The 13581-nt window shown below is 41.5% G+C and overlaps 1 protein-coding gene across 4 annotated transcripts in view; it reads left to right on the forward strand.

Annotated features, from left to right (window-relative positions):
* Positions 1 to 13581, forward strand: part of LOC122801775 (amyloid beta precursor protein) — a 3200820-nt gene that overhangs the window by 2473593 nt on the left and 713646 nt on the right. For all 4 annotated transcript variants that reach the window (XM_044071354.1, XM_044071353.1, XM_044071356.1 and 1 more), the window contains one exon: positions 64 to 192. In XM_044071354.1, the coding sequence (XP_043927289.1) occupies positions 64 to 192 (129 nt within the window). The remainder of the gene's footprint in view (positions 1 to 63; positions 193 to 13581) is intronic.

The raw sequence follows: 13581 nt of genomic DNA on the forward strand, positions 1-13581 counted from the left end.
TTATTTATGGTTTTGCATCTGAACATTTCTGTTACTAATATAAACTTTCTCATACTCTTACAGCCCCGTCATGTTTTTAAAATGTTGAAGAAGTACGTAAGAGCTGAGCAGAAAGACAGAGAGCACACACTGAAGCATTTTGAGCACATCAGGATGGTTGACCCCAAGAAAGCGTCACAGATCAGACCTCAGGTAATGTTTTTTTAAGTCTGTGGTTTATTACTTTCAGACCTTTTGATTTTTTTTTTTTGCAGATGAGAGATGCTTACTCTCTTAAAATAAGTGGTGATAGGAGCATACTGATAAGATGAGATGATGAGCATTCACTGACAACAGTATTAACCTATGTAGTAAAACAACAGTTATAATCTGTGGCTTTATGATGCAAAGGGTAAAGTGGAGACTGAGACCCAGACAACCTGAGTGCTGTGTGCACCAGAAGAACTAGACAGCGGAGGATGGCAGTTAAGCAGCATATGCTGGCTGTCCCATCCTGAGGAGAGGGATTGGTGGTTCCAACAGGTAATTTGGTCAAGTATAAGTGGCGGCTTGCATAATAATAAGTGACTTCTAACCCAGATGACGTGTGCTTGGTGCTCACCAGCCAGTCATGTCAAGGAAGAGTGTAGGAGGTCCTTATGGTGAAGCAGAAGCTCATATTGGTCACCATGTGGAGCCAGAGATGTATGGTATGGTCTCCATTGGGCCACGTTCTAAGTGAGAAGCCAAATTACTTAGCTGATGAGACAAGGGCACCCTTCACAGTAATGAGGCAGAAGAAACGCTTGTGGCTGCTTAGACAGTGGCCCCAGTGGACTTTTGTTGCCTCAATACTAAGGATACCTGTTGCAAGAGGATGATTGGGTTCATGTCTCAGTGGTTGAGGCTCAGTAGTTGTCAGACAAGGAGACAAAACGGCACAGAAAATTGTAGTTATAAAGTGACTGTTGCATATTTGGTTTCAGCCTTTCTCAGAAATCAAACATAGAATAATTTGTTCTAAAGTAAAATCTGTGTGTGTGTGTGTGTGTGTGTGTGTGTGTGTGTGTGTGTGTGTGTGTGTGTGTGTGTGTGTGTGTGTCTGTGTGTCTGTGTGTGTGTGTGTGTCTGTGTGTTATAAAGTTAAAAAAGTAGTCTGGCTGTAACTGAAATTTAATGGAAGACCAAAGGGTGTGGTTTACTCTTTGGTAGTCAAATTGTATAGTATTTTAAATAAACTGTTGCTCCTCAAAAATCACCTGCAGGGGTGTATCTTAAGTGAATGTGCATACATGCCATTGATGACTGTCATTCCATCCTGTGACAGCTATTGTTAGGCCGTAGCTCCATTACAACCCCAAATAATGTAAATAAAAAATCTGTATGTTTTAAATTAAAGGATATTTGTTTAAATGTTGATCTAAATGAAAAATGCCATCTGGTCAAGTGTGATTGTTGCAATGTTTGTACATTCAGCAACTTTAGGGTCAACATTGCATTTTGAGTTGGGGCTGGGACTGAGAGTTCAGTTCGGGTTACCTTTCAATATAGGGATTATTCTTTGATGAACCTGCTCATTTTCATAGAATTTGTTTTTTGTTTAAATGTTCTTGTTTGGATGCGATTAAGTTGTCACCTGTAAGTATATTTTCAGCAAAGTGTCCTCGATCCTCTAGCCATGTATTAAGTGCTACCAAAGTGATGTACATTGTCAGTGAATCTCTAATGTGTGTGTCTGCTTTGAAGTAAAGAGTTCAGAAATTTGCTGATTTTCTGGTCCTTAGTGTGCATTTCCCCAGGGCACATCACATGCTTGATGCAGTTAATTGTTAGACTTCAAGATTTAAAACACTGGGAACTTGTCTCAGAACAATGCTGTTGATTGTTAGCCATCATTTGTTTCTCTTGTGCCCTCCATGTATGCCTGAAGTTTTTTTGTTTATCTCACAGTTATGCACCAACCCCTGTAGTTTGCCAGTGTTTACATTCATGTAAGTTTTCTGGTATCTATGCATAGTTAGGTTAAACTAGTACATTGTCAAATTAGTTTGTCTCTTCCTTTACGCAGATACACTTGTTTGTATTGTACATAGTATGCAACAGATTTCTGGTATTTATGACCTGTAGCACTAACTGGCGCAGACAAGTTAAAACAATGATATAAGGGAAGTGAGGAGTACATCTAGTTCAGTCCACTTGCCATAATAACCACACTGCCCAGTCTGTGGCATCACAGAAACTATTAGCATTCTACAGCATACTACAGTGCTGTGTTAGACCAGTTTGTCCTTGTTTTAAATGTGATATTATAGTAATAGTGTCACGGAGTAGCAGTATCTTGGGTCCTGTAGGTAATTAACTGTAATGGGACACTAGTCTGAGTAAGGAATAAATGCTGTTTTGTACTACAGTTGTTGTAGTGTAGTAGTGTATAGTTTCCATTAATGAAGTAAATCAGTTTTATATGGGATACCTTGTATAAAATGTGCAGATAAAGGTATCTGTCATAAGTGAAATGGTGACTGAGAAGTTCTTCTAACCTTCCTTATCCAGTTAAGAACAGGTCGGTAAATGATTTTGATGTCATTGAATTCTACCCTTTCTCAAAACTATTTCTTGTTAAAAAATCTGTAACTGTTCATTTTTCTCAAAAAATAATATATTTATTTGTGGAAATGTCAAAATAAACAGGGTTGCTTAACAGAGAAGCAGATCAGTGTAACATAATGATGCAGCTCAAACAGATGACACATGGACATCTGTTCTGTAAATTTTTTAAGTAGTTTCTGTGATATTTAATAGAACATAGCAGCAAAGTAATTTTCTGAGATATCTGAATGCGACTAGCAGCTACTGTCAGGGGATGTGTTCTATGTTAGCGAGTTAGGTATTTCCAGAACTACTGTCATGCACAGCTCTAGGATAATATACAGATGCTAGTCATAAACCCTTTCCTCCTCAAATATATATCACTAACCTCCTTGTAATCCATTTATGAGCACCCTTCCTCATCTCACATAAGATTTCTATTCCTGCATCTCTGTATTATGTTCCACTGCATACTAATATTCTTTATAACAGAAACATACTAACAGCCAAAAGTACAACCTCTTCTGCAAATTCTAACCTATTTACTTTATTTCTGAAAACTCCATTTTTGCAATAGTTAAATGCCATAACATCCAAACATATTTCTAATGTGTCTCTAAAAGCATCTCTCTCTCTTTCTAGTAACTCTATGTATTCGATTTTAGTACATACAGTGTTCATTTCAACTGTATGTCCTAAACTGTGCATGTAGTTTTAATATATATACATATCTGATTCACATTGAAAAAATGCTACGGTGTTTAAATGTATGTCAAGCAAATATCTTCTGTATTTTGTAATAGTAAAAACTGTAGGGATTTTTTTTTCTTTTTGTACAATTATTTGTTTACCAGGAAAGTCCAACTTGGAACTAAGTCAGTTTTCAGCAGAGACCCAGGGAGAAACGCTCCAGACACGTCTTTGAAATTAAAAACTATGTTACTTCATGTATGTATTGTGTAACTTTCTCTGTACGTAGATCTTTAATAACCATGGAGCTTTTCAACCTGGACTTCCACTGAAAATGGGATCAGTCCTATTCTGACTTTCCCAGTAAACAAAGAAAAAGTAATGTTTATATGAATTTAATTTGAATATTGGATGTGATACATGTTGAAACAAAAGTATATTACTGTAGTATCACCCTGAACTTTCTCCAGCACAGTTTTATTTATTATATTTTTATTAGCCATGTAGGTGGGCTGGTCTGAGGTCAGACATGAGCCATGCCACAAGGAAAAGGCACAAATATCACAGAAAGCATTAAAGTACATAAGTGATGCTTTTGTCAAAATTTTCTTAGAATGATGTGTAGTGTGTGTGTCCCGCACTCATGCGTGTGTGTTTACTGGACCATACCACATCAGTAACTTAATAAGAAACACTTGAACAGAAAACATTGATAAAATTACATAAATGCTTATTCATGGCTTTTAGGCCCAGGTATTCACGATCATAATGCACAGAGGCATACATAGGTTAATAGGTAGGTACTAGGCTATCAGTCCAAGGGCCTAAGTAAGCCTAGCCAACAAGGTTCCCTGGCTTATGCCACCCAAGAAAGTTAATTTCCTGTGCCCCTGTCGAGCATTGCCACAAAAGTGATCCCTGGGGTGTATTTCCTATTTTCCATCCACTCATCAAGATTTTTCTTGAAGAGTGCTAATGAGGAACTTTGTTTGACATGATGGGTAGCATGTTCCAGAGTATAGGAAGTCTCTGGGACAGGAATCTATCCCTCCAGCATGTCCTGTTTATTGTGGTGATAAGGTTTAGGTCCCTAGAGCATGTAGCTTGGAGGGATTGGGATTTCGTTAGGTGTAGCATGTCCAACAGCTCTGGGAACTATTGCCCTATTAGCCTGACAAGCCTGGTCTGTAAGGACATGGAACGTATCATCATGGAACTCAAACAAAGACACTGGTAACCTCCAAACTCTGGAACCCACACAGTTCGGGTTAGGTAGAGATCTCCTCGGAGTAGGCGATATACTGCAGAGTAAAGCTGGAGTTTTTTGAGACGGTCAGTGTAGGGCATCTATTTGAGGCCAGTAATCCTCTTTGTACACGTCAGGACCGCTACGGACCTCCACCAGAGTTTCCTCTGGCTTCGCCCTGCCCAGGCATAGTTCACCATCTTTCGGGTCCCACCAGGTGCGCTCACGCTCCACCTCCCCGACGGGACGGGTGAGACGGGCCGGCGGTGCGCGAGGTACTTCTGTGGCCTTTCCAGCTGCTGCAGATGTGAGGTACATTCCAAAAGGGGCGTTGTACTCTATAATGGGTCTAATGAGTATTGAGTAGAGGGGAACAATGACCTCTTTTTTCCTGGATGAAAACCCTTTTGTGATGAGGTGTGCCACATAAAAAGATTTCCTGACTTCTGCAGTGATGTGATTATCAAAGGAGAGACTACTGTCCACCTGGGTCCCAAGGTCTCTTATCAAATATTCGGCGTTAAGTAGACTGCCGTTTATGTGGTAGTTCATGGGTACAGAGTTTTTACCAAAGGGGATGACAATGCACTTTTTGGCATTGAGCTTGAGGCCATGCCTCTGACACCAGGCATTTTCTCAGTGAGGCCCTTCTGTAGGATATCCACATCATTTGGGGACTCAACTATGGCTACTAGTTTGCAGTCATGTGCGAACTTCGTTAGCCAGAGGCCTTCTCTGTTAGCCTCTACTTCAGAAGGGATCCAAAAGGGGGCCCCCATAACCCCGTGGGAACTGCTGCACAAGGACAAACCCAATGACTTTGATTTGCATCCGCCAACCAGGGCTCAATTAGAAGCACCTTTGGGCGGAAAGCTTTCTTTATTCTCCAGAAATTGGCACAACATTACAAGAGACAAATGGACACTCCAAATAATAGACAATGGATACAGGTTCCATTTCTACACATTGCCAAAAAGAAAAGGCATGCCAGGTCTGCCACCAAATCAAAGGGCAGAGGCTTTGAAACAAATCTCAAACTTACTACAAAGAAAGCCATAGAAAAAGTTCCTATTTCAGAACAAGGTCAAGGATTTTACTCCAGGCTATTCCTGGTTCCAAGAAAAGAGCATCAATGGAGACCAATTCTCGACTTGTCCGCACTGAATACTTACTTAATTGTGCCAAAATTCAAAATGCTGACTCTACAGCAACTCCTTCCCATGCTGGGCAAGGGGTCTTGGCTGGTTACTCTGGACCTCAAGGAGGCATACCTGCATGTCCCTATCAGACAAAGTTGCAGAAGATACCTCAGATTTCTTGCAGGGTCAGAGCATTATCAATTCTCAGCATTGCCCTTTGGCTTATCTACTGCACCCAGAGTATTCACGAAATGCCTGGCATCAGTAATAACACACTGCAGACTCCAGGGGATTCAAATCTACCCATATCTGGACGACTGCCTTATACAAGCGGACAACCAACAAACTTTGATAAAGGACTTAAATTATGCCATCAATCTTCTACAGGCCTTGGGATATACAGTCAACATGCACAAATCAAGACTTGTTCCATCCCAAAGAATAACCTTTCTGGAGTGCGGATCTAGATACAACCACCCAAATGGCTTATCTCACAGAAGAAAAACAAAGTCAACTACGGATTACTTCAAGAATCTGACAAGACAAACCCAGCTGACTGCAAGGAAAATCCTGCAGGCCCTGGGTTACATGGCATCCTGTATTCTTTTGATTCCACAAGTAAGGCTACATATGAGAAAGCTACAGTGGTACCTAAGGAGTTTATGGACTCAGCACAGTCACAGTTTGGAACCGTTAATCCCACTCATTCCTGCCCTTCACAAGGAATTTCTGTGGTGGGCTCAGGCCAGCCAGTCCAACAGAGGGTTGCCCTTCACAAAGCCAAAACCTCCCAAACTATTACAACAGGACGCTTCAGACCTAGGTTGGGAGCACACATGGAGGGCAGAGGTATCCAGGACAGTGGTCACGAAGAGCTACGCATGCACATAAATCAAAAAGAAATGCTAGCAGTGATACATGCAATCGAGGCCTTCAAACTCTTTCTGCATCAAGGCCATCTACTAATAAGGACAGACAACACCACAGTTATGTGGTACGTAAACAAGCAAGGAGGTACACATTCTTACCCTCTTTGCAGACTGGCAATGAATCTATGGAATCTTTCCTTGAAACTCAATATACAGCTACAAGCTCAGTTTGTGCCAGGGAAGGACAATACACTGGCGGACAGCTTAAGCAGAAATATCATGGATGCACACGAATGGATGCTGCACCCAGACATTTTTCAACAGATAACACAATCTTGGGGGAGCCCGGACATAGATCTATTTGCATCCCCCCACAATCATCAACTGAAGAAATTCTGCTCAAGGACATACCACCCACAAGTGTGGAAAGTGGACACCCTCTCTTTCAGCTGGAGAAATCTGACAGTGTATGCATTTCCTCCTATTCCATTAATGACCAGGGTGTTACTGAAGATCAGGGCAGAGCAGCCAAAAGTGATTCTGATAGCTCCGGACTGGCCAAGACAGCACTGGTATCCACTGCTAAGGAGCATGTCACGTACGAAACCATGGCCCCTACCTCTATGGCCACTTCTACTGACACAGCACAGATGCAAAACTCTACATTCTAACCTGAAAACATTGCAGCTAACAGCGTGGAGAATACCTTGACTCCTCCTCAGGATAAGCTATCCCAGAGAGTGAAGAATATTATTATGGAAGCTCGCCGCCCTTCCACAAGGAAGGCATATTCAGCAAAATGGAAAAGATTTCTCATCTGGAACACCACAAAGGGGCCTAGATGCGACAGTGATGAACATGGCACATATCCTGGAATATTTGGCAGAAATGTTCCACAATGGGCTGTCTTACTCTTCTATTAAGATTCATGCTTCAGCAATTTCAGCAGAGTACAATACTGATCCACCTGTCTTTTCTCATCCTCTCCTATGACAGTTTCTAAGAGGAATTAAAAACATCAAACCACCTAGGAAACCACCTCTACCTGCTTGGGACCTTAACTACGTGTTGGAAAAACTAACACTGCCTCCATTTGAACCAGCAGCATCTGCAGATCTACAGTACCTTTCATGGAAGACTGCTTTCCTTCTGGCAATAACCTCAGCAAGAAGGGTTTCGGAATTGCAGGCCCTGATGGCAGTTCAGCCATTTATTATTTTTCACCAGGACAGAGTTTCATTAAGAACTAATCCTACTTTTATGCCAAAGGCGGTATCCAGGGTTTCATTGAATCAAGCCATTCACTTGCCTACCTTCTTCCCAAATCCACAAAACAAAGGGGAGAAACTGCTGCACACCTGGACATTCACAGACAGTTGCGCTACTACTTGGACAGAACTAAAGGTTTCAGAAAACTGACCAGCTGCTGGTAGCATATGCTGCTGGTACTCAAGGAAAAGCAATTTCCAAACAGACAATTTCAAAATGGATAGGAAATTGCATCCGCTTTGTTACTCATTTCATGGAAAGACTGTACCAGCCAACATTAGACCTCATTCTACAAGAGCCACAGCCACCTCCACAGCCTTCTTAACAGGGGTGGCTACAAAGACATTTTAGAAGCTGCCACATGGAGCTCGTGCATACATTTGCCAAGCATTACAATTTACCTTTATATTCCAGATCCAGAGCAGGCTTTGCTACGCTGTCCTGCAGGGTATCTTAGCTACACCATGCTTTTCCTAGTACCTCCACCCCCAGATTGGCTATGGTATTCTACCCATATGTGATGACTGCAGATGCATCCTTGAAGGACATAGTACAGTTTTGTACCTACCATAAATGTAGATGTCCGATAGGTATGCATCTGCAGTCAGGTTTACCCTCCCTCCTTCCCCTCTGTGGTATCCCTAGGGTGCTTACCTCTCCATTAGCTAGCTGGGGATCTATTATGGTGTATTTGTTTTTATATATATATATATATATATATATATATATATATATATATATATATATATATATATTTTTTTTTTTGCAAATGTTTGGATTTTTTATTGCATTTTCCAAATTTAGCCTTCCTAGAGGGCACCTGGCATCTGGGGCAAGAAAAACTGAGGAAGATGGCGTCGGCTGACTCTTTTATACCCCAGGCGCTGTGACGTCAGGGAAAGGGTGACATCAGCCGACGCCGGACCCAGACTTTGGAATCCGGCCGACTGCCTGAGGCAGGACAACCCATATGTGATGACTGCAGATGCATACCTATCGGACATCTACATTTATGGTAGGTACAAAACTGTACTTTTCCATTAATGAAGTAAATCAGTTTTATATGGGATAACTTGTATAAAATGTGCAGACAAAGGTATCTGTCATAAGTGAAATGGTGACTGGGAAGTTCTTCTAACCTTCCTTATCCAGTTAAGAACAGGTCGGTAAATGATTTTGATGTCATTGAATTCTACCCTTTCTCAAAACTATTTCTTGTTAAAAAATCTGTAACTGTTCATTTTTCTCAAAAATAATATATTTATTTGTGGAAGTGTTAAAATAAACAGGGGTGCTTAACAGAGAAGCAGATCAGTGTAACATAATGATGCAGCTCAAACAGATGACACATGGACATCTGTTCTGTAAATTTTTTAAGTAGTTTCTGTGATATTTAATAGAACATAGCAGCAAAGTAATTTTCTCAGATATCTGGATGCGACTAGCAGCTACTGTCAGGGGATGTGTTGTATGTTAGCGAGTTAGGTATTTCCAGAACTACTGTCATGCACAGCTCTAGGATAAAATACAGATGCTAGTCATAAACCCTTTCTTCCTCAAATATATATCACTAACCTCCTTGTAATCCATTTATGAGCACCCTTCCCCATCTCACATAAGATTTCTATTCCTGCATCACTGTATTATGTTCCACTGCATACTAATATTCTTTATAACAGAAACATACTAACAGCCAAAAGTACAACCTCTTCTGCAAATTCTAACCCATTTACTTTATTTCTGAAAACTCCATTTTTGCAATAGTTAAATGCCATAACATCCAAACATATTTCTAATGTGTCTCTAAAAGCATCTCTCTCTCTTTCTAGTAACTCTATGTATTCGATTTTAGTACATACAGTGTTCATTTCAACTGTATTTCCTAAACTGTGCATGTAGTTTTAATATATATACGTATCTGATTCACATTGAAAAATGTTACAGTGTTTAAATGTATGTCAAGCAAATATCTTCTGTATTTTGTAATAGTAAAAACTGTAGGGATTTTTTTTTTCTTTTTGTACAATTATTTGTTTACCAGGAAAGTCCAACTTGGAACTAAGTCAGTTTTCAGCAGAGGCCCAGGGAGAAATGCTCCAGACACGTCTTTGAAATTAAAAACTATGTTACTTCATGTATGTATTGTGTAACTTTCTCTGTACGTAGATCTTTAATAACCATGGAGCTTTTCAACCTGGACTTCCACTGAAAATGGGATCAGTCCTATTCTGACTTTCCCAGTAAACAAAGAAAAAGTAATGTTTATATGAATTTAATTTGAATATTGGATGTGATACATGTTAAAACAAAAGTATATTACTGTAGTATCACCCTGAACTTTCTCCAGCACAGTTTTATTTATTATATTTCTGTTAGGTGGGCTGGTCTGAGGTCAGACATGAGCCATGCCACAAGGAAAAGGCACAAATATCACAGAAAGCATTAAAGTACATAAGTGATGCTTTTGTCAAAATTTTCTTAGAATGATGTGTAGTGTGTGTGTGTCCCACACTCATGCATGTGTGTTTACTGGACCATACCACATCAGTAACTTAATAAGAAACACTTGAACAGAAAACATTGATAAAATGACATAAATGCTTATTCATGGCTTTTAGGCCCAGGTATTTACGATCATAATGCACAGAGGCATACATAGGTTAATAGGTAGGTACTAGGCTATCAGACAAGGGCCTAAGTAAGCCTAGCCAACAAGGTTCCCTGGCTTATGCCACCCAAGAAAGTTAATTTCCTGTGCCCCTGTCGAACATTGCCACAAAAGTGATCCCTGGGGTGTATTTCCTATTTTCCATCCACTCATCAAGATTTTTCTTGAAGAGTGCTAATGAGGAACTTTGTTTGACATGATGGGTAGCATGTTCCAGAGTATAGGAAGTCTCTGGGACAGGAATCTATCCCTCCAGCATGTCCTGTTTATTGTGGTGATAAGGTTTAGGTCCCTAGAGCATGTAGCTCGGAGGGATTGGGATTTCGTTAGGTGTAGCATGTCCAACAGCTCTGGGTTTAACATAGCTTTATATGTTAGGCAGAGATCTCCTCGGAGTAGGCGATATACTGCAGAGTAAAGCTGGAGTTTTTTGAGACGGTCAGTGTAGGGCATCTGTTTGAGGCCAGTAATCCTCTTTGTGAGGTACTTCTGTGGCCTTTCCAGCTGCTGCAGATGTCTTGTGAGGTACATTCCAAAAGGGGCGTTGTACTCTATAATGGGTCTAATGAGTATTGAGTAGAGGGGAACAGTGACCTCTTTTTTCCTGGATGAGAACCCTTTTGTGATGAGGTGTGCCACATAAAAAGATTTCCTGACTACTGTAGTGATGTGATTATCAAAGGAGAGACTACTGTCCACCTGGGTCCCAAGGTCTCTTATCAAATATTCAGCGTTAAGTAGACTGCCGTTTATGTGGTAGTTCATGGGTACAGAGTTTTTACCAAAGGGGATGACAATGCACTTTTTGGCATTGAGCTTGAGGCCATGCCTCTGACACCAGGCATTTTCTCAGTGAGGCCCTACTGTAGGATATCCACATCATTTGGGGACTCAACTATGGCTACTAGTTTGCAGTCACGTGCGAACTTCGTTAGCCAGAGGCCTTCTCTGTTAGCCTCTACTTCAGAGAAATAGATACCAAACAGGAGAGGTCCCAGCACTGAACCCTGTGGTACTCCACTTGTCACTGGTTTGAAGTCATATTTTGAGTTTGCAACTTTTACAGTGTGGGTTCTGTCAGTGAGCCAGTTGGCAACCCATCTTGTGATGATGGGATTTATACCTAGTTTAGTAAGTTTAGCTATAATTCCAGAATGGGGGATGGTGTCGGAAGCCTTGGCGAAATAGGCTGTGTGAACCACCTTACTCTCATCTACGTCTTTGGTGACTGCCTCAAAGAAGTCGATCAGGTTCAGAAGGCATGATCTGCGTTTCACAAACCCGAACTGCATGGGTTCCAGAGTTTGGAGGTTACCAGTGTCTTTGAGTTCCATGATGATACGTTCCATGGCCTTACAGAGCAGGCTGGTCAGGCTAATAGGGCAATAGTTCCCAGGATCGGTGGTGGCTCCTCCTTTGTGGAGTGGGATAACTGTTGCTGTGTGCCATTCAGTGGCGACTGTGATTGAACATGGTGCTTAGGTGGGGAGCCAGTTCGTTCTGAAGTTCATGTAAAATGCAGCCTGGGATTTTGTCCGGTCCCATGGATGCTGTGTTTTTGGTTTTAGAGAGTGCAGTTTTTACCTGTATAGATGTAATTACAGGGACACTGCATTCTTCCTGTATAGATATGGGCCCTTTAGGGGGTGAGAGGGGGGTAAAGTTAGCACTGAACCTATCTGCCAGGATGTTGGCAATATCAGTTGGTTCTGTAATTTTCATGCCGTTGTGCTGTAACTCGGAGCAGATCTGGGTGTTGCCATTGAGATTCTTGACATAGCTATATCATGCTTTGTGGTTGTCCCTAGAATCAGTGGCTATTTTGTTTTCGCAGCAAGCTTTGGAGAGTCTTTTAAGGCATCTCAGCTTCTTACTGAGGCTGACCAGGGAACTCCTCCACTCATGGGATTTTACTCTCTTTTTGCAACAGTTTCTTCCTTCTGTTGTAGAGTTTGTTTATGGCAGGGGACCACCAGATTGGCTTCCTTTTTTTGGAGGATAGCATCTTGGTTCTGTTTGGGATAGCACAATCCATGCACTCGTGTAAGTGTTTATAGCGTGCATTTGTGTAGGATTCAGCAGTTGTAACTGTATTGTCCATCTGCATGGGTGTCATGAAGTTCGCCACTTCTGTCTTAAGAAGCATGAAGTTGGCTTTGGAGAAATTTTTTACCATGGTTTCCTTTATGGTGGGTGGGGGCGGGATGCGGATATCTAGGGTGATTAGCATATGGTCGGATCTGACCAACGAGGAGTTGACTTAAGGTGTGTCACTCATATTGGTAATGACTAGGTCTAGGATATTGTTACCCCTGGTGGGGGTGTGGATAAGTTGATTCAGGGCATTGGAATTTATAAATTCCAGAAAGCGTTGAACAAAGGAGTTGGTACATGAGTAGTTTTCCCAGTTAATGGTGGGGTAGTTGAAATCGCCCATTATAAGTGTGTGGTTGAACCCTAATATTTTCCAATATATCAAGAAAAGAGGAGTGGGAATCTTGGGATTATGGTGGGGGATCTGTAGCCAGCTACAATTTGGATTGCTGTTTTGCCCAGAGTTAGTTGCACTTGGATAACCTTGGATGCATTATGCTGCACAACTAGCCTAGAGGTGTGGATATCCTTAATGAGACACACCTCCGACTTTCATGTTCTGATCCAGGTTAAATTGCCAAAACGTGTGGTATGAGTTATAACCTGGTAATGCAGAGTTGGTCTCTAGAGCCTTGAACCAGGTCTCAGTCACTGCACAGATATCGATGTTCTCCATTCTAAGGAGTTTCTTGAGTGAGTGCATTTTGAGATTTAGACTTCTAGCAATGAGTAGCATTACCTTCAGTTTTTGCTTGCCTCTTCCTGTTACGGTGGTGAATTTGTCATTTGCACCTTGCCTATAAAAGGTACTATGGGGCGGTAAGACCCCTAGCCAGTATCCGGAATCCCAGGGGCGACAGGTGCAGGCCATCTCTGGCAAAACATCATGGTCTGTTGACCATATCATCCCAGGCAGACAGATACTGGATCCCCTTAGAATGACACCAGAAGCTAGCCAATTGTTGCAGTCAATCATTTTGTCCTTGTACTGTGGTATCATTCTGGGCGATGGCAAGATGCTACTCAGGGCTAGGGTCT

This window comes from Protopterus annectens, chromosome 5.part0 (assembly GCF_019279795.1).
Source record: "Protopterus annectens isolate FY-2018-M chromosome 5.part0, PAN1.0, whole genome shotgun sequence".
Classification (NCBI taxonomy): domain Eukaryota; kingdom Metazoa; phylum Chordata; order Ceratodontiformes; family Protopteridae; genus Protopterus; species Protopterus annectens.